General features: G+C 39.8%; 1 protein-coding gene across 3 annotated transcripts in view; it reads right to left on the reverse strand.

Moving 5' to 3' along the window:
- MTUS2 (microtubule associated scaffold protein 2) overlaps window positions 1–26,356 on the reverse strand; it is a 578,493-nt gene that overhangs the window by 65,469 nt on the left and 486,668 nt on the right. The window contains exon 1 of one of the 3 annotated variants that reach the window (XM_024551027.4): window positions 5,515–5,992. The exons of the other annotated variants lie outside the window; for them this stretch is intronic. Within the exon in view, the coding sequence (XP_024406795.1) occupies window positions 5,515–5,568 (54 nt within the window). The 5' untranslated portion in view covers window positions 5,569–5,992. Of the gene's footprint in view, window positions 1–5,514; window positions 5,993–26,356 lie in introns of those variants that run through there. 3 annotated transcript variants of the gene reach the window in all.

Raw genomic sequence — 26,356 nt, forward strand, 5'->3', positions numbered from 1 at the left:
ATTCTCCCTGAAAGAATTCTTCTTCCTTTTTAACAGACTTTGTTTATTTATTTTTAGAGAGAGGGAAAATGAGGGAGAAAGAGAGGGAGAGAAACATCAGTGCGAGAGAGAGACATCCATTGGTTGCCCAAATGGCGACCAGGCCTGCAACCCTGGCACGTGCCCTGACCAGAATCAAACCGGTGACCTTTTCCTTTGTGGGACGACACCCAACCAACTGAGCCACACCAGAGAGGGCTCCCTTCAAGAATTCTTGACTGATGAGGGATACCAGTGACAATTTCATAAAATTCACTGTCATCTGGGTGTTTTTATCAGCTCCCTCTCCCCCGTGTGATATTTTTTGAAGGGTGGGCATATATTTGTAAATTAAAAAAATATATATGTAAGCCCAAAGACTCCCAGCTAATTTCTTCTATCTTTTAAGCCGGCCCTGATATCAGTGTGGATCAGAAAAACTCAACCACATATGCTGGGCCACGTTTTCCAGGCTAAACAACAGTCCTACAATAGAGAGCTGAATGAGAAATCTATAAAATTCTGGTTTTTGAGGAAACATCCTGATCCTTTTGGTTGTGAATTTGTGAAATTCAAGAGGATATACATATACATAAACTTACAAAGAGATTAAGAAATTTTTCATTCTTCCCAGAAAAAATATTGCTTTTCACCATGGGTTCCAGGAGTTCAGGTCGGACTTTGACTCTACATGGTAAAACTGGGTCACACATTTCCTTTGTATTTCAGAACGAAGCAGCCACAAGGTGCTGTCAGCAGAACTTCTACGTCTTCAGGGCTGTTTTCACGCCACCCTTGGGAATGCTGCATTCATTTTCAATAGCAGTGTTGAGAAGATTCGCCAGAGGCACACAAACTGTGGAAAACCCCTTTGGGAGGCGCACTGAAGGCAGCACTGACGCCCTGCTTTGACCTAATTAATCAGCGAGTATTATTTCTTTCACATATAATTAACACAGGCCACCACATTTTGTATCTGCCTTTCTATGCTGAAATGAAATTTAACATAGACTGGTCAACAGGGAGGTTTCATTCATATTTGAGTTAATGTTCTCAAATACATGACAATGTCTACTTGTATGAAAAATGAGCAGAACTGTTTCTTGTTTTAAAAATCAGAATGACTAAACTTAAAGGGGCTTCATTCCAGCCTTTGCCCTTTGCATGCTGGGGACTGTCAGTGGTTATAAAATGACTTGCTTCCCTAACAGGCTGCAGTTAATTGGGGGATGTCATGCCACACCTAGATTGCTAGTGAACAATCAGGGAGGACAGAGACCTACCAGGCCCAAGGGGAAGGAATGTGAATCCAAAGAAGTAATGCTGGGGTAATTTGGGATCTCAGAGTGAGCAAAAGAAAGGACACTTAGCCAGTACCCTGATTTTGAATCCATTTATATATAACTTAAGAAGTTTCTTGCCCTTTCTGGATTCAAGCTTCCTCTAATCACCTCCCCAAATTCATTGCTGTCAGGTCACCCCCACATACCTGAGAGGAACAGTGAGGTGCCTTCTCCCAACTGCCACTACTACCAAGGATTTAGATAAAAGGTCTATAAAGTTACCTTCTCCCATTATAATCAACACGGAAAGGTTAGGGTAGAGATATGCAAATTAACTCCAAAGGATCAAGGCAGTAACTAAACCAGCTAGGTGAGTTGTAGTGAAAGGAGCAAAGGAAGCTTAGACAAAGCAGTCACCAAGGTAATGACAATCACACAGCCCCCTCACCTGCATTAATTTCAGGCTCAAGGGGTGACAGAACACAGACACGCCAGGTTCCGAGGCCACTTCATGCCTAAATTATGTGGCTCAGATTCCACTCTTACGAAAGCTTCTTATGAAGCTAGGCCTTGACTCTAAAAAGAAATAACAAGTTTCTCAAGCAGATTATCATTCACTTGCTTGTCATTTGGTTATCATTCATTTGCTTGTTTTTTTATTGTTGAAAAACAAGGTGGCATTCGGGTTTATATATTTAGTTTATTTATCTTAATAACTCAATGTCCCAAGAATGATCTGCTTTGGCAGGTTAAAGGTGAGAGCTGCTGAACATGCAGAGCTGCTGGCTTGATCCAGGGCCAGGCTGAGTCCACAGCTTAATGGACTCTTTGGGATCCATCTGCGTGTCCCACAGTTCTTCCTGGATCACACCCTTCCTTTCAAAATACATGCAGAATAAGCCTTCTACCGATTGCTGCTCTGCTCTATGGATGAAAAAAAGGGCTCTGTAATAAATCTGACTGAAAATAGCCTCACAGGGTGAGCTGATCACAAATTCCTGACTGTGCAGGTCATGGTGGGTAGTCACTCTCCAGGCCTATAAAAGGCTTATCTGTGCCTCTTGTGCATCTATATTAATATGCCTTTGAGATGCCAGAGTAATCCTCTTTTTTAGACCCCTCAGAAGCGTAACCACCTGCAAGGGAGCACATACTCTTGGTCCTATCCTGTACCTTGCTTTCCGCTAACCTTTATGTAATCTTCCTTATATTCCCTCCTTAATTCCAAATGCATAAGAAAAACTGCAAAGCCATCCTTCTCTGGAGAATTTGTTTCTTGGCAATGTCCCCAGTTTGGCTCAAATATGCTGTTATAAAAATTCTCCACAGGTTTGAATGTTTCTTCACAGCTCAGACTCCCAAGATGGACACCTACTTCTTAACGCAAGTTCAAAACCCTGGGTCTGGTTTTTAGCCTGGAAAGCAGTGCTCTACACTCCTGACCTGCTCAGATCCCTCCGAGTTTCCTCTCGGCCTCCATCACACCTTCACTCAGGCACTGCTTGCTCAGAATTCCATTCCTTCTCCTCACCAGTTCGGCAAAACTCCCCCACATTCTTCCAAGTGAAATTCACTCCACTTTCTCCAAGAAACGTTGCCTATGATTCTAGCACAAACTTCTCTTTTCACTAGATTCCGGGAACGATAAGGTAAGGACCACAGAATCTCACTTAATTATATAATACTCCGCTCTTGCACTGATGTTTTAATTGCTCTCTATATGTTATTGTTTCCTACCCCACTTGTAACTCCTCTGGAAAAGGTAGAAGTACAGCCAAACAAGTAACTAGTAAACTCCATTGGGCAAAATATGTCTTTTAATAATTCTTTGATAGTTCCCACAATACGTAGGCACAGAGTATACCAGCAATAAATATTGTCAGTGAAAAGGTTTTAAAAAACACAATCAGCTTTTAAAAACCTTTTGTTCATTTAACGCATTTTTATTTATTTTATACTCTAGCAAGATTCTATAGTTTCTCCCAATAAATTAATGCTAAAGAGGCATTTTCAGATTTCTACTTCTTGGCCCCATCTCTGAAACCGATTACTTAAAAGTCTCTTTAATTGTCCCACCATTCTTTTCAGAACTTCCTTAGCTGCAATATGATCAAACTGTTAAGAAATTATTTTTTATTTTTCCAAATTAAGTTTTTTTATTTTGCATCAATATAAAGTTCTGAGGAAATGTTTCTTTTTTCTTTTTTTTTTAAGGGTTATTAAACTGGGATAAAGTAACCAGAAAAGACGTTACCATTTCATCAAGCCTCTTTCAATGGTGATGCTGGGACTGCTCGAGTTGATTGGTGAAATAAAGGGTTTAATTGTGGGATTTAAAGGAGTACTGGTTTCCAGAGCTGGAGATTGGAGTGGAATCCCATAACACTCCTAGTTTACACTGCCTGGCCCGACAGGTAACCATGGCACAAACAGGCGATTTTGGCATACTGCCTGTGGAGTGATCCTGAAAAGTGGGAGACTAAATAAAACAATAATTTTTTTTAATATTTAACAAAAGAGAGCTCTCAATGTCTAAAATGAGAACCCATGAATACATGTCTACAAACCCCATCAGGAATACTGTTCTAAGATATAACAAAGGGAGGTCAAGCAGTGTGGGTGTGAACACAGTGAGAAAGCCGGTAGATACAGTGGGGGCATTCACGTTTTCATCAGTGAAAAATACTTGGATTAAATCGGAGGTTTCAGAGCTCGAAGGTTTGAAAATTACTTAAATATCACACTGCTAAAGAGATGAAATAACTTTTAATTATCGTCCCAAATGCCCAAACTAAGAAGAATGACACAGGGCTGATTATTTTCAAGAACTTGATTTGAAACATAAAAGGGTGGTTTCACTTTAAAATATATTTTTCTCAAAAAAAGTCTGCATATTATAGCTTCTATTTCTAAAAATCTTATATCAGGGGTTAGGAATATGAACATAATGTTGTACATGTAGAAAATTCTTCCCTTTTATTATAATTATTGTTATAAAGCTTTCTTCAATGCCTTTTTGTGACCACTCCTTTGGGAAAAGGGCTTAACTACTTCAGTGTTTGATTTGCAAACAACTGAGTATAAATGTCTTGTATTTCTATTTGTTGTTAAAAGCACATAAATGTGCACATAAATATTTTAGTTCATACTCATGGTAGCAAAAGCCAAACCCACTGAAACAGTTATTTCTATTGGAACAAAAGTACTAGGTGAATTTTACGATAACAGTGTAATTTTCTTAGGTGGTACGTAATCTGACTTTAGGTTGCAGTTTATAAACAGACTAATAACTAATGTTCCCAAGTGATCTCCTTGTAATGAGTTTTATATTAATTCATATTGTTCCTTCACCTGGTCGCATACTATACATCAAGCTATCTCTGCAGTCGATGTCCACCTGGGTAGGAAGGAGGCAATCTCAACCCCTTATTAAGTCCCATTTCCTGTATCTTTGAGAAATCCCAATCAGCAGGAGAATAAAATATATCACAGAGACAAGATTTCTGGCTCACATATTTTTAGTAGTAAAATTAAGAGCACATCCTAATCCATCCGCAAGCTGACAGGCAAATGCCAAAAGCAAAGAACAGCTTTGCGCTGGAACTGTCACACAGTCCTCCCTTGGAGTGTGTTCCCAGTTCCCTGGCTGGGGATGTCCTGCCACCGAAGACCTGAACACACCCATAGACTGGCTCTTAGTTTTCACCTCTGTGCTATTCACCCCATGTGATGCAAGGAAGCACAGAGAAAATAACTGTACTGGTGCTTCCTTCTCTGCCCTTAAGAATACAAATTACAAGGATGGATGCTGTTTGTGAAAAAGTGGTAAACTTTCAAAGTTAGCAGTTGGCGGAGAAAAACGTGTCTAGCTAATGTAAATTCCCCACTAGAACATTTTAGGTTTCACAGGTACATTAAAATGCATTGAGAAGATTCCAGGGATTTCTCGGCAGCTTGGATTTCAAGCTGTTCGAGCAGAGCCCTACTGTTTCAGGGAAATGCAACAGTTACATTTGAGACTGCAGGAACAAGAATTATGTAAGGCTCTGCAGAGTGGATGAGACCAGCACATTGGAACCAGAAGGCAGCCTCCCGCAGATCAACAAAGCGCGCACACACACAGGCTAGGGAGAGGGACAGAGGTGGCGGCTCTGGCTTTCTCTCTGCCCGTTCAAAGGAGGAGAGGGAAGAAGAGAGAGGGAAGGCAAAGTACCGTCTTGTCCAGGCACTGAAGGCAGATATAAGGCTTGCAGCAGCAGTGGCCCATCCCGGCAGGTTGGCTGGCACGGGGACTTCCTTCATTCAACGTGTCAGCGGTAATTCCTAAGGCGAGGTACTGGCTCAGAAGAAAGGGGAGCGCCGCTGGGAGCTGTCACAACTTCCATGTGGTCCCCTCCCCTTGGCTACCTTATTTCTCCTAATAACTTAAGGAATCCCGGAGCCAGAGGAAAGGGAGGAGGAGGGGTGCGGAGCGCCAGCGTTGGGATCCTGCTGCAAGGAGAGGGAGGGCGGGAGCTAGGAAAGGAGGGGACAGGGGGAAGAGGGCGATCACTTTGCCACTGGAATCCTCAGAGCGAGGTGAATCAATAGCCGCATAACAATCGGGCAAAACCTGATTGCCATCCCTGGAGAGGTCAGCCTGCCTGCCCGAAAGCGGAGGGGTTGCAGGGGCGGGGCCGGGGGCTGACTGCGGCCTCCAGCCCTGCCCCTGCGCCGACGCACCCCTGCACCACGCAGACGCGCCCGGAGAGCGCGCGGGGACACAAAAGAAGAGTCTAGCGACCAAGGATGCTGTGCACCGAGGACTGCGGGGAGGGCTAACAGGCTTGGCTCTGGCAAACGCTTTATTTTCCTGAGAAGTAAACATACAAACGTGATATATCTGGCTTTTCCTCTGCTGTAACTCCTCCTCTCAGGGTATTGGATGTCTCTGGGGACCACCGATCGCTCGTTTTCAAATTTGTGTGCCATGAGCAATTTTTGCCTTATTTGATGAAGTCTTTATATTTGAAATATAATTGTGAAATTGCTTGTTTAACCAGACATTCACAAACCTTTCTAGTGGCCTAAGTAATTAAACTTGGGGTTGGGGGAAGATACCCCCCTGGGCGTATCAACATAAAAGCCTTAGAGTACTTGATTTTTCTGGGAAATTTGTAATTTTGCAAACAGTTAACAGGAAAAAAGAGAAGGGGTAGGGAGCAAAGGTTTATTTATTTATTTTTTCAAAAGACACATGGCATTTCAAATATACATCTGTGTAATCCTGAAAGTAAAAGATGTGAATAGTTACAAGATTAACTTTGTATTTCCTGATACTTCAAAGGAGATATCGTGAAATGTATCATTGCAGAAACATACAACTATATTTTCGCCCATTAAATTTGCCTAAAATTATAAATAGACAACAGCTGTTAAAATTATCTAATTTTACTAGCAGAGATTTTCCAAGCAGACTTTAATTAAGTAGCACAAGCTGTTTAGACTTGCCTGCAAAGAGGGCAAGGGTACTTGGTGATCAGATGAAACCAGACAGGAATGTCTGCCCTAAACGTGAAATAATACACTCAAATCTTTCTTTTGAACTAACAGGTAAATTATCATAGTCCATTAGGGGTGCTACATGGCTGTCAACATTTTAACTGTACACGCACTGTGAGCCATCATTTCCACTTGTCCTGCAACAATCACAAAAATGTGCAAGGGTGTTATTTGTGAGGATATTCAATTTAGCATCGTTTGTAACAGCATAGGAGTGGAAAATACTCCAGATATGCAACACCTTCCCACTTCATGGAAGGCGACACATTGTTGAGAGAGAAACTGTTATAAAGCACAGAGCGAAACTATGCTCATATATACATTTGTATGTGTCTAGAATAAAGCTTTTGGAAAGATACACACCTTCCATGTAACAGAAACCATGGCTTAGGGAATGAGAAATAGAGGTGAGGGAGTGAGTTTCCAATTTTTACCCTCTTGCCAACACTTACTATTGTTATTTTAAAGTAAAGTGTACCAGGGAGAAGGCAACAACCAGTGCCTATTCACACAGGCTTGCCCTCCTCAGCCATGAGTGTGGGCAGACCTCCCTGAGGGCGGGAAGCTCACAGTATCTGGAGCATGAACCTGGTCTGAGAACTGTTCTGAACACTTTTGAAGCAGTGGGATACACAATTTTGTATTGCAAGAGGCAGTGCCCTGTTCACCCATGTTCACAGCAGCATTACAATAGGCAAAAGGTAGAAACAACCAAACTGTCCGTCAACAGACAATGGGTAGACAAAATGTGGTCTTTCTATACAATGGAATAGCATTCAGTCTTTAAAAAAAAGAAAAAACAGCACATGCTACAACATGGATGAACCTTGAGGACATGATGCTGAGTAAAATAAATCAGTCATAAAAAGATAAATACTGTATGATTCCACTGATATGAGGTAGTAGTTAAATTTACAGAGACAGAAAGTAGTATGGTGTTTGCCAGGGGCTGGGGGGAGGAGTAGGAATAGAGAGCTGTTGTTTAATGGGTCAGTTTCTGTTTTGCAAGATAAAAAGAAGTCTAGAGATTAGTTACACAATAATGTGAATGTACTAAATGCTACTGAACTATACACTTGAATGAATGATTAAATTGGTATATTTTTTGTTATGTGTATTTCATCACAATTAAAAATAAAAGTGTGGTGGCTTGCATTCCCCTGGAGGCACACAGTCCCTGGACAATAGACTATATCACGATAAAGTCAAGCCCCTGTGGTGAAGGAGCCAGTGGAGTGGGGAGGTCCCAGGGTAACGTTATACACAACTGTTTCTAAATTAGGATTTAGATTGCACTGTACTAGAAAACTACTGCTTATTCTTGGACGATGTATGAGAGTGCTTGCTCACACAGTTCCCCACTGATTAGGCTGAGGTTGGGGAGGCTGCCCAGAGAAAGATGACATTCAGCCTTTCTGCCTGTGCACAGACAGAGCTAACCATGGGGCATGGGACAGGGTTGGCTCAGTCCACCCTAGACAGCACCGCGGAAATCTTGGCACATGCCGTGCAATTACCTCAGTGCGAATAACCCAGATTTTGAGAAATGTACCAATGTCCTAGGGTTGTGCCATGTTTGTTTTCTTTATATTTTAAAACAACTTTAAACATAATCAAAAAAAGAGGGATAAATACAAAGGACTTTCGTATACACATTTCCAGTTTCAACAGTTATCAAGATTTTGGTACATGTGTTTCTTGTGTTCTTTTTTTACTCTCTTTTTCATGCACCCATTACCCAGATTCCATAATTATAAAGGTTTTGTCACTTTATTTTTGCTTGTCACTTTTCTTTCTTAATTTGTTAAAGTATTTGAAAACAAAGCCCTACATACTTTAGTATGCATTGCTGAAAATCATGAACATTTTTTTTAACCCTCAGCCAAGGATATGAGGTCTGTCTAGAAAAAGTCCAGCCATTGTTAATAGAATGAGAATGGTTTGCATGGCCTTGATGTAATCTGGCAGCCAATGAGAGTGGACTGGAATGCTCATGTGTGAACAATGACGACTTCACTGTACTAGTCAGTGGGGGCGGTAGATGCTGGTAAGTGAGCACGTGTACTGTGTGGCCATTGCATTCAACATGACTGAGTGAATAGAGCAATGAATCTGCATTAAATTTTGCATTAGGCTTGGACATCCCTCCATGGAAACTAGTCAGATGATTCAGACATTCACAGCTATGGGCAACTGGTGATTGACAGCTTCGTTACTTCAGCATGCTTACTCATGCCTCACGTTGCATTCAGAGTCTTTTGGTGAAACATCACATCACCCAGGTGACTCAGCCCCCTACAGCCCAGATTTGGTGCCCTGTGACTTCTGGCTTTTCCCCAAACCAAAATCATCTTTGAAAGGGAAGAGATTTCAGACTTAGAGGAGATTCAGAAAAATACAATGTGGCAGCTGATGGTGATTGGGAGAACTGTGTGAGGTCCCAAGATGCCCACTTTGAAGGGGACTAAGGTATCCTTGTCCTATGTACAATGTTTCTTGTATCTTGTATCTTTTAAAATAAATGTCTCTATTTTTCACATTACATGGCTGGCTACTTTCTGGAAAGACCTTGCATGTTAACTGATTTTAGAGAGAGAGGAAAGGAGAAAGAGAGAGTGAGAGAGAGACATAGATGTGAAAGAGAAACGTCAATTGGTTGACTCCTATACACACCCTGACTGGAGAGAGAACCCAAAACCTAGGTATGTGTCCTGACCAAGAATTGAACCCACAACCTTTTGTGTACAGTACGATGCTCCAACCACCTGAGCCACCCAGTCAGGGCATGAACATTTTTATATAACCACAATGCCATTTAAACATTGAACAAAATGATGATATTTTCTTGGCACCTAATACCTAGTCCAAAACAAAATTTTCCTGGTTTCTGAAAGAAAATTATATTAATTATGAAAATTATTTTTTCATATTTCTATGTAATGATCTTAATGTAAAATATTTTTTCAGTTGGTAAGTACCAAGGTTAATTTAAAATATGAAAGCATAAATAGTGGTCAGAAATCAGACTGCTAGGAAACAGGACAATTCTTTGCATATACAGCAAATGAGGTATAGGACTGCATTATATTTCAAGGTTTGAAAGCATCCACATTAAAAATAAACCTTGCTTTTTTTTTAGCATGCACATATATTTTTTCCAATTACACCTTGGAATTCCAAATGATTTTGTATTAGTTTCAGGTATATAGTATAATGGTTTGATAAGCATATGCTTTACAAAGGGTTCCCTCAATATTTCCAGTACTCACCTGGCACCATACATGGTTACTACAGTATTATTGACTATATTTCCTATGCCGCACTTTACATCCCCATGACTATTAGGTAACTACCAGGTTGTACTTCTTAATCCTTTCAGCTTTTTGGCCTAGCCCCCTGACCTCTGGCGACCATTAATATGATCTCTGTACTCATGAGTCTGTTTCAGTTTTGTTTGTTCATTTATTTTGTTCTTTAGATTCCACATATAAGTGAAACCATATGGTATTTGTCTTTCTCTAACTTATTTCACTTAGAATAATACCCTCTAGATCCATCCATACCATCACAACTATTGGGATTTCATTCTTTTTAATGGCTGAGTGGTATACCATTTGTATAAATGTACCACAACTGTTATAGCCACTTGTCTATTTATGGGCATTTGGGTCGCTTCCCATAGCTGCAATGAAATAGGGGTGCACATATTCTTTCCAATTAGTGTTCTGGGTTTCTTTGGCTTTATACACAGAAGTGGAATTGCTGAGTCAGAAGGTCATTTCATTTTTAATTTTTTGAGGAACCCCCATACTGTTTTGCACCTGGCTGCACCAGTCTGCATTTCTATCATACTGTTAGTTTTCTTGAATCAGGACTCAAACTAGGTCCACATATCACATTAGATGTTAAATCTCTTGAGCCTCTTTTATCAACAGCAGTGCTCACCCCTTCCCTGCAGCCCCCACCCTGCACTGCCAGCCACTGACTTACTCAGAAACTCAGTGGGCTGGCTTGGAGAATGTCTTGCACTCACCTGGATTTGCCTGTTCGCTTCCTTGTAGTGTAATTTCACTTTTTCCTACATCCCTAAAAGTGAAATTTAGTCCTTAAGGCTGGATGAGACTCAGGCTCCATGTATTTCAGTGACAACCCCTCAGATGGAACGTGTGGGCACCACCTTGCATCACAGCAGGAAGCATGGATGCCTGGGTGTTCCACTGTTAGTGATGCTGCAGTGGGTCAGATGTGATGGCCTCATCTCCTGCAGCATAAATTTCCCCATCACCCTTTCATCTAATGACTTCATTTGTTAATGCTTATTACCGGAATCAATTACTTCATTGGGAGTTACGACATGATGTTCTGATTCCACCGTCCTTTTGCATTTATGAGCTGGAATTTTTATATAAGGAATTTTTCATTATCAACTACGGTGATGTCAGTTCCTTGCAATAGTGTTTATACAGGAAAGATGGGATAAATGCTTAGTCCTTTCCTTTTAAGTGCCAGTTTTCTGAATAAAAGACTTGGTGTAGCAATTTTATCAAAGGTTATTTGCTCTCTCTTACTTTTTCAAAACATCAGCATGATCTCATGTTTTTATGTTAATATGCACAATGTGTTTTAATCAATTGCATTTATTATTCTTTTTAGATGCTCAGTTTATCTCAGCTTTGGCCAATGAAAGTGCCTTCTTGTTGGTCTCTGTGTCCTTTTGACACAACTCATCAGTCCACCTCCTATGCTTTCTGACACAACACAGTATCCTGGGCTCATTTTGAATATTTTTTTGCTACAGATCTAGGACTAGCCTTCCCCTCCAGGAGCTTTGGTTCCTTCTAGTTGAGAGTGGAAATTAGATACCACAATCTAGGGTAGTTTGCTGTCTTTTGAGGGCCACCTGGTAGGGGTGAGAGATCCCTTGAAGGAAGTGAGCCTTTCCACTGACAAAACATCTTTGGAAGAGACCACTGAAAAACTCAGGATGGGGCCTTAGGATGGAGTGAGAAAATAGAAGCTCCTTCTCTGGGGCCTTTAGAAATGGAAAAATGCTCTGTGAAGCTCATTTTGAGGGACATAAACTGGATTCTCTAACATGGTAGCAAGCCAAGGCTTAGGTGGGAAGGTACCTTCTGACATAAACATTTTCTAAGGAGTCCCTAAAGTGCTTGGATATCTGAAAAAAAAAACCAAACAAACAGAACTGAACTTCTTTAGGGCATATAGGGTAGGGTTTGGACTATTGTGATTTGACAAAAACAGAAGTTGTGACCTCATAGGCTGATGAAATCTGGGACATTCTGGTTCCTAATGTTTTTAAAGGGTTGAGATGGTCTTTATTCTTGGCATATTTTATTGCATTGGAGGAGGAGTGAGCATTTAGAAGTTATGTGAAGGTCTATTGGTATACCTCTTCAGAGAAAGCATTATAAACATTGTATGTTTTGGAGCAATGACTAATAAGGAACATTAATTGATATTAACAGATGCCAGGCACTGTGCTTAGGTCTTGCATGCAGTATCTCGTGTAACTCTCACAAAACAGTGTGAAATAAGCCCTATCACCACCCCATTTTGTAGATGAGAAAACTGAGGCTCGAAGGTTGCATAACCTGTATGCACAGAGCTAGGAAATGATTGAGTGGGGTCTGGAACTCAGATTTGACTCGGAAGCTGGTGTCCTTGGTCACTGTGCACACTATTTACATTATAATCATTGAGCGTTTTTATCTGTAAGCCCTACATAATTGTAAATTTGTAAATTTATAATCTGGATGATGAATCTCAACATATGAAATGTAAAAGGAAACTCAAACATATAAATGGAATTGCTCCACATTTTCAGATCTTGGAATAAGAGCCTTGAATGTTTGTTTTTACTATACCTTCACAAACCAATGTACAAACACCTTAAACTGACATGGTGGAAGCTATGTGCATAAGCCAATGTGGAAATGTTGAATGTTATTATTTCTGTTTCTTTGTCTTCCTCCATCTTAGAATTCCTCACCCATCCCCCACCCCCAATCACCCTTGTCAGACTCAGGTCTCCTCCTGCTCAGACTGGACCCCTCGGTTTCTGTCAGCATCACTTCACCTCCTTTGCCTGACCCTCCCATTCAGGGTGAGTTTTCTCCTTTTTCTGTGATTTCCTGCCATCTCTATAATTGTTCTTGCTAATGACATTCTGCTCTGTGTAATAATAATGGTGTACATCTGTTTCCCCCCAGTTCCCACAGCCCCCTTGTGGTGCCTCACTCACTGTCACACTCACAACACGAGTGGCTGCCTTGGAAATAGGCCTCAGTGACCATTCCCTGAGGTGATGAGGGATGGGCTCTCAGAGGAGTCAAAACAGGTAATTGTGGCCTCTTGGCAGGGGAACTTTGGTGTTTTGTGTGGTTTGTGAGCCAGTCAGCCATTTGAAGAAGGTCAAAAGGATAAAAATTGTATTTATATTTTACCACTTATTTCAAGAGAAAGCCAGGAAAAGTGATCACGAGAGAGCCACTTGCAGATTGTCAGGGCAACTGTGCTTTTGTTGTGGGTGCTCCCTCCAGGCCCCTCCTTTTCCCATGCACCTGCAACAGGAGCTGGAGGCCTTGCACTTGAGTTCAGCCAAGGGGACCACCTGGAAAATATGTGTAGCTCTTACTAAACAGGATCCACCTAGAGATTTTAATGAGGTGGGAATGGGCTGGAAAGGGAAAATACAAAGCAGAAATCTTTAAACTGGAAGTGATTGGTGGCTACAGTCACCTGCATACAGACAATAGGTGTTCTAAAACATCTTTGATGTGATCACCAAGAGTCTAAATATTCAGGGAATAAAACAAATGACATATGTACTGTTCTGTTCTTAGATAATTGCCACAAGAGAATCATAAAAACTTTTCTTTAATACCCAAATAAAAGGTTGCTCCTTAAGTAGGACAACATTTTTTTTGTAATTTGTTAATCTTTGACAGTACTTTTATTTATTTATTTTCATTTTAGGTCAATGAGTAGGATGATTGTAGGCAGGTACCATCTTTAAGTCTCTGCGCCATATTCAGAAGAATTGACTGCTCTCATAAGAGAAGTGAGATTCACAATGATCTTTACCAGCTGGATAGGTTGGTAAGTAGCTTGGACAGGATTGGATAACTGGCAGGTAGACTCAGACACAGAGATGGACAGCACTTGGAGAGGCTCCAAGGTGCATCTGTCTATCTGACATATATTAGATGAGAAGGATGATCACATAGGCTGTAGGTGAATCATCAACAATGTGACTGTCACTATAAAGAAAGGAAGAAAGGATAAGGACACTGGCATGGTGTCCATGCCCAACTAGGTCTCCTTTCCAGTGCCCTAATCCTCCTTACTATCCCATGGTGAAGCAGCAGTCTCCCCAAGAACAGACTGGGGTCATAGCAGAAATGGGAGTAACATGTCACTGATCTCAGCATATGCCCTCTTAACTTTGGTAGGACCAGTCCTCAAACCCTCAAACAGGTCAAGGTTCTCCCAGAAACCTCTACTCCTTTTTTGTAGTGTTTCTTACCATGGCAAGTAGATAGCTGTGATTTTTTAGAAAAGATTTTATTTACTTTTATGGAGAAAGGAAGTGAGGGAGAAAGGGAGTGAAACACCGATGTAAGAGAGAAACATCGATCAGTTGCCTCTCATATGTGCCTCAATCAGGGACCAAACCATAACCCAGGCAAGTCCCCTGAGTGGGAATTGAACCAGTGGTCATTTGCTTTGTGGGACAATGCCCAACCAACTGAGCCACACAGGTCAGGGTCGTCGTGTGATTTGTTTGTATAATGTCTGTTTTTCATGAGAGCAGTAACCACATTTGCCTATATCCTTATTTCTTAGCACAGTGCTAGGCACATAGTACCAGTAAATGTTAAATAAATACATTCATGGTAAGTAGACTTACCCTAGTTAAAGTTGAAGAACTTCAGGAAATAGAGACTCTGCTAATATGCAACAACACAGTGGTTGTTCTAACATTTAGAGAGTGTTTAAAACCCCTGAGGGACAGAAATTCTTGGGCCTGAATGTATATATACATTGCCCAGCAACATGGAGAAACTGCTCTGACACCTGTCTGGCTTCAGAAGCTGTAACCCCCATGGCTAAGGCTGAGTAAACAGACTTTGGGACCATAAGCCACTAAGGAGACAAAGCTTCCTGGTAGGGGCACCACCTCTGCCCTGTCTTACTTCACCCTGCTTGGCCCCTGGTGGATGACTGGTTAGCCAATGATGGGTAAGATTCCCCAAGGGAAGGACAACTTAAGACAGGCATGGTCAAGAAGGGGCCCTCAGGGAAGGACTTGGGGGGCTATAGAAAAAGAGGGTGAGGGACCCTCGCCCTTTGGCTTTGACCCTCAGTCCTCATTCTGTCTGCTAGAAGTCTCCTAATCTCTTGGCTGCCTTACTGCCCCTGCCTGACTTAAGCCTGAAACAATGCCGGAGGGCGGTGCAGCCCTGGGCAGGAATGGATGGGTCCCTGGGGCGATCAGGCCTAAGAAAGAATGCATAAAATCCTGTGAAACCTGCTTTGCTAAGAATGTTCTCAATATTCTAATAAAGGTCCAAGCATAAAATGAGTTTGTTCCCAAAGTTTTATGGCCCTTTAGCTAACTGACCCTGACTCAGAATAAGCCCTCATAGTTCTTTGAATGTTTTCTGTTGTTTGATCATTACTGCCTGACAATGATGAATGAAGACCTTCCTTGAGGTAATGCTCCCAGAAAAGCCTGTCCAGGCAAGGGTCAGAGTGCTCTCTCACTCAGAGAGTATAAGAGACCATTCTGAGTGGCATGGACCCAGCTCTCACTCAGAAAGGCCAGTGAAAAGCAAGGTCCAGCACACAGGACCCATGCCCATGGATAGGTTCTCTCAATGGGAATCAGGCCTGCATTGTACGTAGGCCGCTATGAGGCTTGCTTTTTGCTAAAACTCCCCACCCTGAATTGAGGCAGCAAATGTTTACTGCATATCTTTAAAGTAACTTCCTAAAATCTATGCTAAACCTTCCAAGGATGAGTGTCACCAGTTCAACCACTTTTCCCTTTACATTTACAAATATCCTTCCTTTTTGATGTAATTAGCAACATCTTGTCCTTTGTTTTCTGTAAAAGGTACCCACCTAAAGTGAACCTGTGCATAGTAAATGAGGACCATCCTCAGTGTAATGTGCCCAGAAAAGCAATAAAAGCCTATCAAAGCAAAGGTCGGGGCGCTCTCCCCTTGAGAGAGTGGCCGTGCCATCCCTTTTCCTCCACAAGACTTGGTAGTCCATGTGAATTTGTTCATTGCATCCACAACACAGGGACCCCGCTGATTGGAATCTGCATCTGACTCTCACCTGGACTTTTCTTTTGATTGGGAGATCCGAAAAAGAGTAAGAATTTAAGGGGGGGGGTACTTTCCAAAATTATCTTTATAAGAGTGATAGAAAGCCAACTCTCACCACCACTTTACCATTTCTCCCTTTTTCTTTTTTCTACTGATGGGAAGAGTGTGGACGTTCTTCCCAACTGTATGGGGTTATCAATTGCTGGTGGTGCTCACTCTGTATTGCCACATAGATTCAAACCAACAATTGCACACAGCTTTCATTTTGCACCACATGCTCAAATTCCCAACTATGCTACCACTTTAGGGGAAGAAATGGTAGGTGTCCCACAACTAGTGAATACTTCTGATATTTGCAAAAAATCTGCACTTACAGTGAAGGTGACCATAGTTCTTTGAAAATAATATTTTAAACATAATCCTACACACAGTCCAGCAGCTAATCCAGTCAACTCCACCTTAAAAATATAATCTGACCACTTCTTACACCTCTGCCTTAAGTATCCTGGTCTAAGCTGCCATCATATTTCATTTGGATTTGGGCAACAGCCTCCCAATTGATGTTCCTATATCTACCCTTGCCCCTCCCTGCAGTCTGTTCTCAAGAAATTAGAATGGGAGAAATATTATTTTAAAAAAGCCAGAGTATGTCCCTCCCCTATCCTTTGTCCTCCATGACTTCTCTTCTTACTCAGAATGAAAGCCAAAGCCCTTTCAATGGCCCTTCATAAATTGGTCTTCCATGACCTCTCCAATCTCATTTTCCAGTGTTCTCCCCATCACTGACCACACCCAGCCATGCCTCCTTGCTGTACTTCCAACACCACATGTGTTTTCCTCTCTGAGGCATTTGTTCTCACTGATCCTTGTGCCTGGAATATCCTTTCCCCAGATACCCATGCCTTGTTCCCTAACCACTGTCACCCCATCAGGAAGCATTCCGTAACTACTCTATGTAAATTCACAACACACCCTCACCTACTCCAATATTCCCTATACCTTTTTCCCTGATTTTTTTCTTCTCTAAGGTGCCCACCATAACTTGCCTGTTTGTTGTTCATCTCCTTCTACTAGAATGTATTCACAGTAGGTTGAGATTTTTGATGGTTCTCTCCCTGTAGCATTCTCTACTTTGCACAGTGCCCAACACAGAGCAGAATTAGATAAATATTTGTCAGGTTAATGGATAAATGACTGAAGGCCAACAAATGTCTTAATTAAAAAGGAGGGCTATTCTACAGATACTGTAAAGATTTTAAAAAAGAGAAAGAAGGAAGACAACAATATCTACCTATATCCATATCTCCAAATATATCTTAATTGAAAAAAAAACTTGACCAAAAAATAGCAAACCACTAGCTAATTTGGACAAGTAAACAGAGAGAAAGCAAAACAAATAAAACAGGAAATGACAAGGGGGAAACTTAAAAAAGAATTAAAAATCATAAGAGGCTACATTGCACAGTTCTATACAAATAAATTTAAAATCTACATTAAACAGATAATTTTCTAAAAAAAAATTACCTAAATTGAGTTCATCAGAGAGAGAAAGTTTAAACAGAAAAAATTTCCACAGAAGATATCGAGACAACTATTAAAGAACAACCACCCAGAAAAAGCATCAAGCTCAGATATTTTTGCCATGGTCTCATCTACTATATCTTTAAAGATAAGATAGTTCCAGTGTCCTACGAATTGTTCTGGGACATTGGAGATTGTGGCAGGCAAAATAATGCCTCCTTTTCCCTGAAAGGTGTCTATGTTTGAATCCCCAGAACCTATGGGTATGTTAGGTTACACGGCAAAGAGGAATGAAGGTTTCAGGTAGAATTAAGGCTGCTTAAAATGGGGAGATGATCCTAGATTGTCTGGGAGGGCCCAGTGTCTTTAAATGTGCAAGAGGAAGGCAGGAGAGTTGGTGTCAGAAAGATGTGATAAAAGAAAAACTGGACCATTGCTGGCTTTAAAGATGAGAAGAACCCATGAACCAAGGAATAGAGGTGGTGTCTAGAAGCTGGAAAAGGCAAAAAAAAAAAAAAGATTTCCCCTTAGGGTCTCTAGAAATGAACACAGCCTGCCAATACCTTCATTTTAGCTCAGTGAGACCCACTGTGGACTTCTGACTTCCACAAATATTAGATAATAAGGTTGTTTGTGTTAAGCCACTAAGTGTGTAGTGCTTTGTTACAGCAGCAAATAGAAAAGTAGTACATCTTTTCATATGCCTCTGGGCCCTCTGTATGTCTTCCTTGGAGAAGTGTCTGTTCAAGTCCTTTGCCCATTTTATAATTGGGTTGTTTGTCTTCCTGGAGTGCAGTCGTGTGAGTTCTTTATATATTTTGGAGATCAGACCCTTGTCTGAGGTACCATTGGCAAATATGTTTTCCCATACTGTTGGTTCTCTTTTCATTTTAGTGCTGTTTTCTTTAGACATGCAGAAACTTCTTATTTTGATGAGGTCCCATTTGTTTATTCTTTCCTTTATGTCCCTTGTTTTAGGGGACGTGTCTGTGAGGATGTTGCTGCGTGGAATGCTTGAGATTTTCCTGCCAATGTTTTCCTCGAGGACTTTTATGGTGTTATGACTTGTATTTAAGTCTTTTATCCACCTTGGATTTATTTTTGTGTATGGTGTAAGTTGGTGATCGAATTTCATTTTTTTGCATGTAGTTGTCCAGATCTCCCAACACCATCTGTTGAAGAGGCTGTTTTTGCTCCATTTTATGCTCTTGCCTCCTTTGTCAAATATTATTGACCATAGAGACTTGGGTTTATTGCTGGGCTCTCTGTTCTGTTCCATTGGTCTATGTGCCTGTTTTTATGCCAGTACCAGGCAGTTTTGATTACAGTGGCCTTGTAATAGTTTGATATCAGGTGTTGTGATCCCTCCTGCTTTGTTCTTTCTCAAAATTGCTGCAGCTATTCGGGGTCATTTATGGTTCCATATAAATTTCTGAAGTGTTTGTTCTATATCTGTGAAATATTCATGGGTACTTTAGCAGGGATTGCATTGAATCTATAAATCGTTTTGAGTAGTATGGCCATTTTGATGATGTTAATTCTTCCAATCCATGAGCATGGTACATGCTTCCATTTGTTTGTGTCTTCCTTAATTTCTTTTTTCAGTGTTGTGTAGTTTTCTGAGAACAGGTCTTTTACCTCTTTTGTTAGGTTTATTCCTAGGTACTTTATTTTTCTTGTTGCTATATCAAATGGGATTTTTTTCTTGATTTCTGTTTCTAATGTTTCATTGTTGGTGTACAGGAATGCTTTTGATTTCTGAGTATTGACTTTGTATCTAGCTGTTTTGCCAAATTCATTTCTTAGGTTGAATAGTTTTTTGGTGGAGTCTAAAGGATTTTCTATGTATGCTATCATGTCATCTGCAAACAATGACAGTTTCATTTCCTCCTTTTCAATTTGGATGTTTTTTATTTCTTTTTCTTGTCTGATTGCTGTGGCTAGGACTTCCAATACTATGTTGAATAGGGGTTGTAAGAGAGGGCATCCTTGTCTTGTTCCTGATCTTAGTGGGAAAGCTCTAAGCTTTTGTCCACAGAGACATATGAAAAGATGTTCAGCATCACTAGTCATCAGAGAGATGCAAATTAATACCAGAATGAGATACCACTTCACACTGGTCAGAATGGCCATCATAAACAGATCAACAAGCAAATGTTGGAGAGGATGTGGGAAAAAAGGAACCCTACTGCACTGTTGGTGGGAATGCAGACTGGTACAACACTGTGGAAAACAGCATGGAATTTCCTCAGAAAACTAAAAGTGGAACTGCCTTTTGACCCAGCAATTCCACTGCTGGGATTATATCCCAAGAACCCTGAAACACCAATCCAAAAGAACCTATGCACCCCAATGTTCATAGCAGCACAATTTACAATAGCCAAGTGCTGGAAGCAACCTAAGTGGCCATTAGTAAATAAGTGGATCCCAAAACTATGGTACATTTACACAATGAAATTCTATGCAGCAGAGAGAAAGAAGGAGCTTATACCCTTTGCAACAGTATGGATGGAACTGGAGAGCATTATGCTAAGTGAAATAAGCCAGGAGGTGAGGGACAAATACCACATGATCTCACCTTTAACTGGAATATAATCAACAAAAGAAAGAAAGGAACAAAATATAACCAAAGACATTGAAATTAAGAGCAATCTAACAATAGCCTGAGGGAGGTGGGGAGGGGATAGTGGGGAGAGGAGTTTTCAGGAACTACTGTGGAGGAGACATGGACAAAACCAAGGGGGAGGGCGGAGGCAGGGGAGGGAAGTGAGTTTCGCTAGGGTGGAGTGGAGTGGTGGGGAGAAAATGCAGACAACTGTGATTGAACAACAATAAAAAATGTTTAAAAAGTAGCACAAAATACTAATACAAAATTAAAGAAAAATGTCCTAATTCCTTTAATAAATTGAGTATAACCTAATTTTGATACCTAAACCTGATAAAAGACTCTCCAGAAAAAGTAGGAAAAAAGAAAACTGTAGACCATTGCCACTTGTGAATACTGATGCAAAAGGACTAAATAAAATATTAGCAAACAGAATCCAACACCACATGAAGAAGATAATACACCGTGACCAGTTAGTATTTATCCTAGCAATTTAAGGTTGTTTCAACATTAGAAATCAATACTGACAGATTGAATAAAAAATATGATCATCTCCACAGAGGCTAAAAAAGCCTTTGACAAAAATTCAATACCCATTCCTGTTAATAGCACTCAAGAGAAAAGAAATTAAATGACACTTTTTTAACACTATGAAACACCCTAATATTATAAAATAATTAGTATAAAGCCATTATTTTACTTAATGTGTAAACACTGAAGAATTTCCAGTCAAATCAGGAACAAGACAAGGATACCTTTTATCTCTATTACTGCTCAACACTGTACTAGTAGTATTGGCCAATGTAGTTAGAAAAGAGAAATTAATTAGCAGCAAAATATTTGGTAAATTAAAAGTGAAACTTTATTTTTACACAATAAGATAATTTAACTGGAAAGTTCTAGAAAATCAATAGTCAATGATAAAACTGACTCAAACAGTACAAGAATCCAGTAAGTAGCAAGATCTAAAATTAATAGGCAAGTCAATAGCCTTCATATATTCAAACAAACAATAACTGTAGAAATGATGGAAGAGAAACCCTGTTTATAAACCTCAGCAACAGGGAAAATGAAATATGTAGGAATAAACTTGTAAAAAAAATACAAAACTTATATGAGAAAAACTTGAAATTACTCCACAAGACACAAAACTAGACTTAGATGAATGGGAAGTATCTCATGTTATATCATAAAGATGTCAGTTCTTGCTTAGTTAATTGATCAATTTAATGTAATCCTGGTAAAATACCAACAAGCTTTTGTTCTATGGAGTTAAGACACACTGATACTAAAATTTATTAGACAAGATGAATATGCAAAAATATCCAGGAAAATACTAAAAAAGAAAATCTATGTAGGGGTCCTAGACTGATCAGACATTAAAATACACCAACATTGTGGCACTGGTCTAACAGACCAGTGGAACAGAATCTAAACCCAGAAATAAACCTCAGGTCACATGGAAATTTAGTATATGATAAAGCTGGCATCTCAAATAATTGGAATAAAGATAGGCTTCTTAATAAGTGGTGCTGGATAGCCATCAGATAAAGTTAGATCTACATCTCATACCATAACCCCAAAATAAACTCCAAATGGACCAAGGATCTAAATTGAAAAGTAAAACCATACAAGTACTGAAGAAAATCAAAGAGTGCATTTCTCTTTAACAGTAGTGTGAGAAAGACTTTCTAACACTAAAAATACCAAGGCAATAAAAAACTACTAAGTTTGAGTATATAAAAATGTTTATAATTTTGCATGGTAAGAACTACCATAGGCATAGTCAGAAGATGAGTGACCAGCCAGGACAAAGCATTTGCAGCATGCGTCAGATCACAGATAAAGGGCTAATATCCCTAACATACACAAAACCCTTCCAAATTGCAGACCCAAGGACCAAAACCCAACAGAAAAATGGGAAACCAACAATTCACAAAAGCATAAACACAGCCCTTACATGTACAAAAATTGTTCCAAGTTTCTCCTAATTTGAGAAATGCACTAAAACAACATAGAGATACCACTTCTCACCTGTTGGGCTGGCTAAAATGAAAAAGCATGACAGCATTATGATTGGCAAGGATTTGGGGAACAGGCATGCATTGCTAGCGGGAATGCAACCTGGTGCAATTTTTGTAGGGGAACTTGGCAAAAATGTAACAAAATTATATATGTTCTTATTATTTTTTACCTAGAAGTTGCACATCTAGGATTTTACCTTGAAGATGCATCTGTAACAACGTGCAGGTTGTTCATTACAGCATTGTTTGTAGTTGAAAAATAATTTAAAAATCCTAAATGTCCATACACGGAAGAGTTGTTCAATAAATTATCATATGTTTATGCAATGGAGTACTATGCATTTTCTTTTAAAAAAGGAATGAAGAAGATTTATGTGAACTTATTTAGAATGAGTTCCAGAATACATTGATAAGTGAAAAACAAAGAAGGTGCAAAGAACATCTATACTGTAGGTAAGAAAGAACATAAGGAAATAAACATATATCTGTTCCTTTGTAAAAAGAATAAACCAGCAATAAATCCCACCTACAAGAGGGCTAGTGGGAGTGAAACAGAAAGAGTGAGGAAAGGGAAGGAACGTGGTACAAGGGATGAGGGGAGAGTGCTGCTTCCTTTAATTTTACCATCTTGTGAATGCTTGTGTAACAAAGCCATGCCAATGATCACATACTCATTAAAATAAGAAATAATTAAAATCAACCAGATGTCTGGGGAATCCAAAATGGAATACAAACAATTAATCCAACTTAAAAAAAAACAAACAAAAAAACAAGAACAAATGAATAACATACCTACACTGAAACAAATGGGGAAGAAAAAGATTAAGTAACTTCAAAAAACATTACCTTGACTCTATATTATAAGGCTAAAGACAAAAAGAACTGTACACAAATGGGGGAACAATTGAAACTACTTTGTGTTTATTTTAGGATAGAGTACAAAAGCAAATATATTATAGATCATGACAGCCATGTTTCTCACTGTTGGAGAAAGGAGCTGCACACAAGCTAAGGGGCAGCCTGGAGTAAACCCTATGGTGCTGGTTGAGTGTGAAGGGCTCAGGTGTCTAATGTATACACAAGTAGGCAGCCACAGATGTGTAGAGACTTGATAAATGACACAGATTTCACTGTACGTAGTGAGAAAAGAATGGACTATTCAATGAAAGGAGCTGGGAAAAATGGTTATCCATACAAAAAACAAGAGCGATGGCCAAACAAAACTAATTCCAATTGTACTAACAACTGAAATATGAAATTAAAAAGGTTAAAACACTAGAAAAAATTTTAACAACAGTTTTATGCTATTATGGAGAGAGTTGTTTTATCAAAACACAAAAATTGATGTACAATAAAGAAAAAATAATGATAAATTTGACTCCCATTGAAATTAGAAATTTGGTTTAGCAAAAGACACTAAAAATAAAGTAAAAATCCAGTCACGAACTAGAAGAAAATGATTGCAGTACTTTTAAGTCATAGGTGATTAGTATCCAGAATATGTAAAAATTATTCTAATTGTTAAGAAAAAGACAAATAACAGAATAGACAAAAGAACAAAGGATATTAAGAAATAATTCTCAGAAGAAGACATCGAAAGAGTTCAGAAACATACAAAAATATAGTTGATTCTTAAATATTAATTAGTAAACTGTGAATAAAAACCACAATGAGATACACTGATAGGTTGGCAAAAATTAGAGTCTGCATCTCTGCGGGTCAAGATGTGGAGTAAAGGGTGCAATAGTCACAGCAGGTACAAGTATCAGTTAGTGCACCCACTCTGGAGAACAATGTGGCAGTAGAGCAAAGTGGGAGACATGTGTGTACTTCGACTCAGTAACTCCACTTCTGAATATATATATACCTTAGAGAATAATGTGTGTACATGTACACAAGTTGACATGTTTAAGAATGTTTGGCTCATTTTTAATAGTGAAAAGTAAAAACAATCTCTTTTAATTAAATCTGGATATCTGAATTATGACATAGTTCTACAGTGGGATTCCAACAGCAGAGAAAATGGATGAGTGAGATTTACATGAATCAACATGGAAACATCTCAAAACCATAAGTTTGCTTGTAGGATGATATATATAATACCATATTTATATAAATCAAAAAAACTTGCAAAAATCAATGTATGTAGTTTATGTTATAAATGTGTATTTATGTAGTCAAAATGTAAAAACAATTCTTGGAGTAGCAGTAATGAGCCTTCAAGATGGGGGCCAATGGCTCCTACCTCTCAGTATTCACACTACTGTGTAGCCCTGCCCCACGCTGTACCAGGGTTGGTCTTTCACCAACAGCCCAGTTGAACAGAAGTGATAATATGTCAGTCCCACATTAGGTTACAGTAACTATGGCTTCTCCCTCCAGCATCCATCTTCAATCTCTGACCTGCTGCTATGGAGGGAAGCACGTTGCCATGTTGTGAGCAGCCCTAGGCAAAGGCCCCCAAGGTGAGGACTGCAGCCACAGCCCGCAGGAGCTGAGTCACTAGCACAAATGAGCTTGGAGGAGGCTCCTCAGCCCCAGTCCAATCTTAAGATGATGGCAGTTCAGACAACAGCTTGATGGCAGCCTCTGGCAGAGCCAGAGCCTCCAGCTACTACCAGCTGGGGCTCTCCTGGCTACTGACCATCACAAGCTGTGTGAGGTAATAACTGTCTGTAGTTTTTAGCTGCTATGTTTTGTGGTAACTTGTTACACAACCAGAGATTGTTAATGCAGAGTAGGTTTCCTCTTGGGAGGCGTGGCCCTAAGACCATGGAGAAGTACACAGGGAGCTTCACCTTACCTGAAATATTTTGGTTTTGAAATAAAATATCTAAAGCAAATATGGCAAGATGTTAAGTTTATTAAACTTAGATATTGAGTGTATGGTTGCCATGATACAATTTTTCATACTTTTGGGTATGTTTGGAGCGTCTCACGGTCAGAAGGACAGGACGGTCAGTGTTATACCCAACTGTAGCGGGCCACTGTCCAGGGCCAACCTGAGCTGGTGATGGTTCTGCTCTCCTGCTACTAAACAGACCTTTTCTGAAAGCATCAATCAGTTACTTAAGCTCTGCAGGATTAAAATACAGAACTTCAGAAGCTAACTCTTTTGGGTGGGCTCTGCTATATAATTCGGGTTTCTGTTATGATAAATGAGAAACAGTAGTGAACCTGACATTTTCATTTTAAAACTTGTAATGCTTATAAAAGATCTAAGTGCCCTCATATTTGGATAATAAAGATGTCAAGAACAGGTTGTCAGTATGATTTAAAGCTGAAAATTTTGTATAGGTTCTGGTAAAATTATTTCATTAAGAAGCAAATCAAAATGCTTAAGCCATACATACTTAACATGATTATAAGTGCTGATTATTCAAATGAAATGAGTCACAAATTCCCTAAGAACATTAAATTATTCCCCAGTGCTAGAAAAATGGGTGGTTTTGCTCTTTCATTGAATATGTGCTACATTAATTTATTTTCCTGGAAACATGGAAAGCAATTGAAGATTTATTGGTCAGTGTCTAAAGAAGATCAGGAACCCTGTAATTTTATAAACTATAAGAAAAGCTTCTTGAGGCTTAATGACTATACTTAAGTTTTTAAAAAGAAATTGTCATTACTGAGCATGTCTGCAGTGACCTCTCAATTTGGGGTTGAGTAGGGACTCCAGAAGGGGCTTTCAGGAAGGCAGAAGGAGACCTAGCTTTTCTGTTTATTAAATCCTTAGCTTCAAATGCTACTTTGAGCTTATTTTCTGCCATTTGGTGACTCACCATCCTTTTTGCCTTGCCTATTCTGTTTTGTCATGAGCGCAGCTCTAAGGGGAAGAGGATGAAGCACATCTTTTTTCCTCCCCAGCCCTTATCCCCTCCTCATTCTGTTTAAAATATGGGTTTAAACTCTACAGGTGTTCAGAAAAGCTAGTGAGACATGAGACTGGCACTCCTCACCCCCTGCGAGGGCCAGTCACTGACGGCTGTGGGGGCACCAAAGCTCTTC

Source organism: Desmodus rotundus, chromosome 3 (assembly GCF_022682495.2).
Source record: "Desmodus rotundus isolate HL8 chromosome 3, HLdesRot8A.1, whole genome shotgun sequence".
NCBI lineage: Eukaryota > Metazoa > Chordata > Mammalia > Chiroptera > Phyllostomidae > Desmodus > Desmodus rotundus.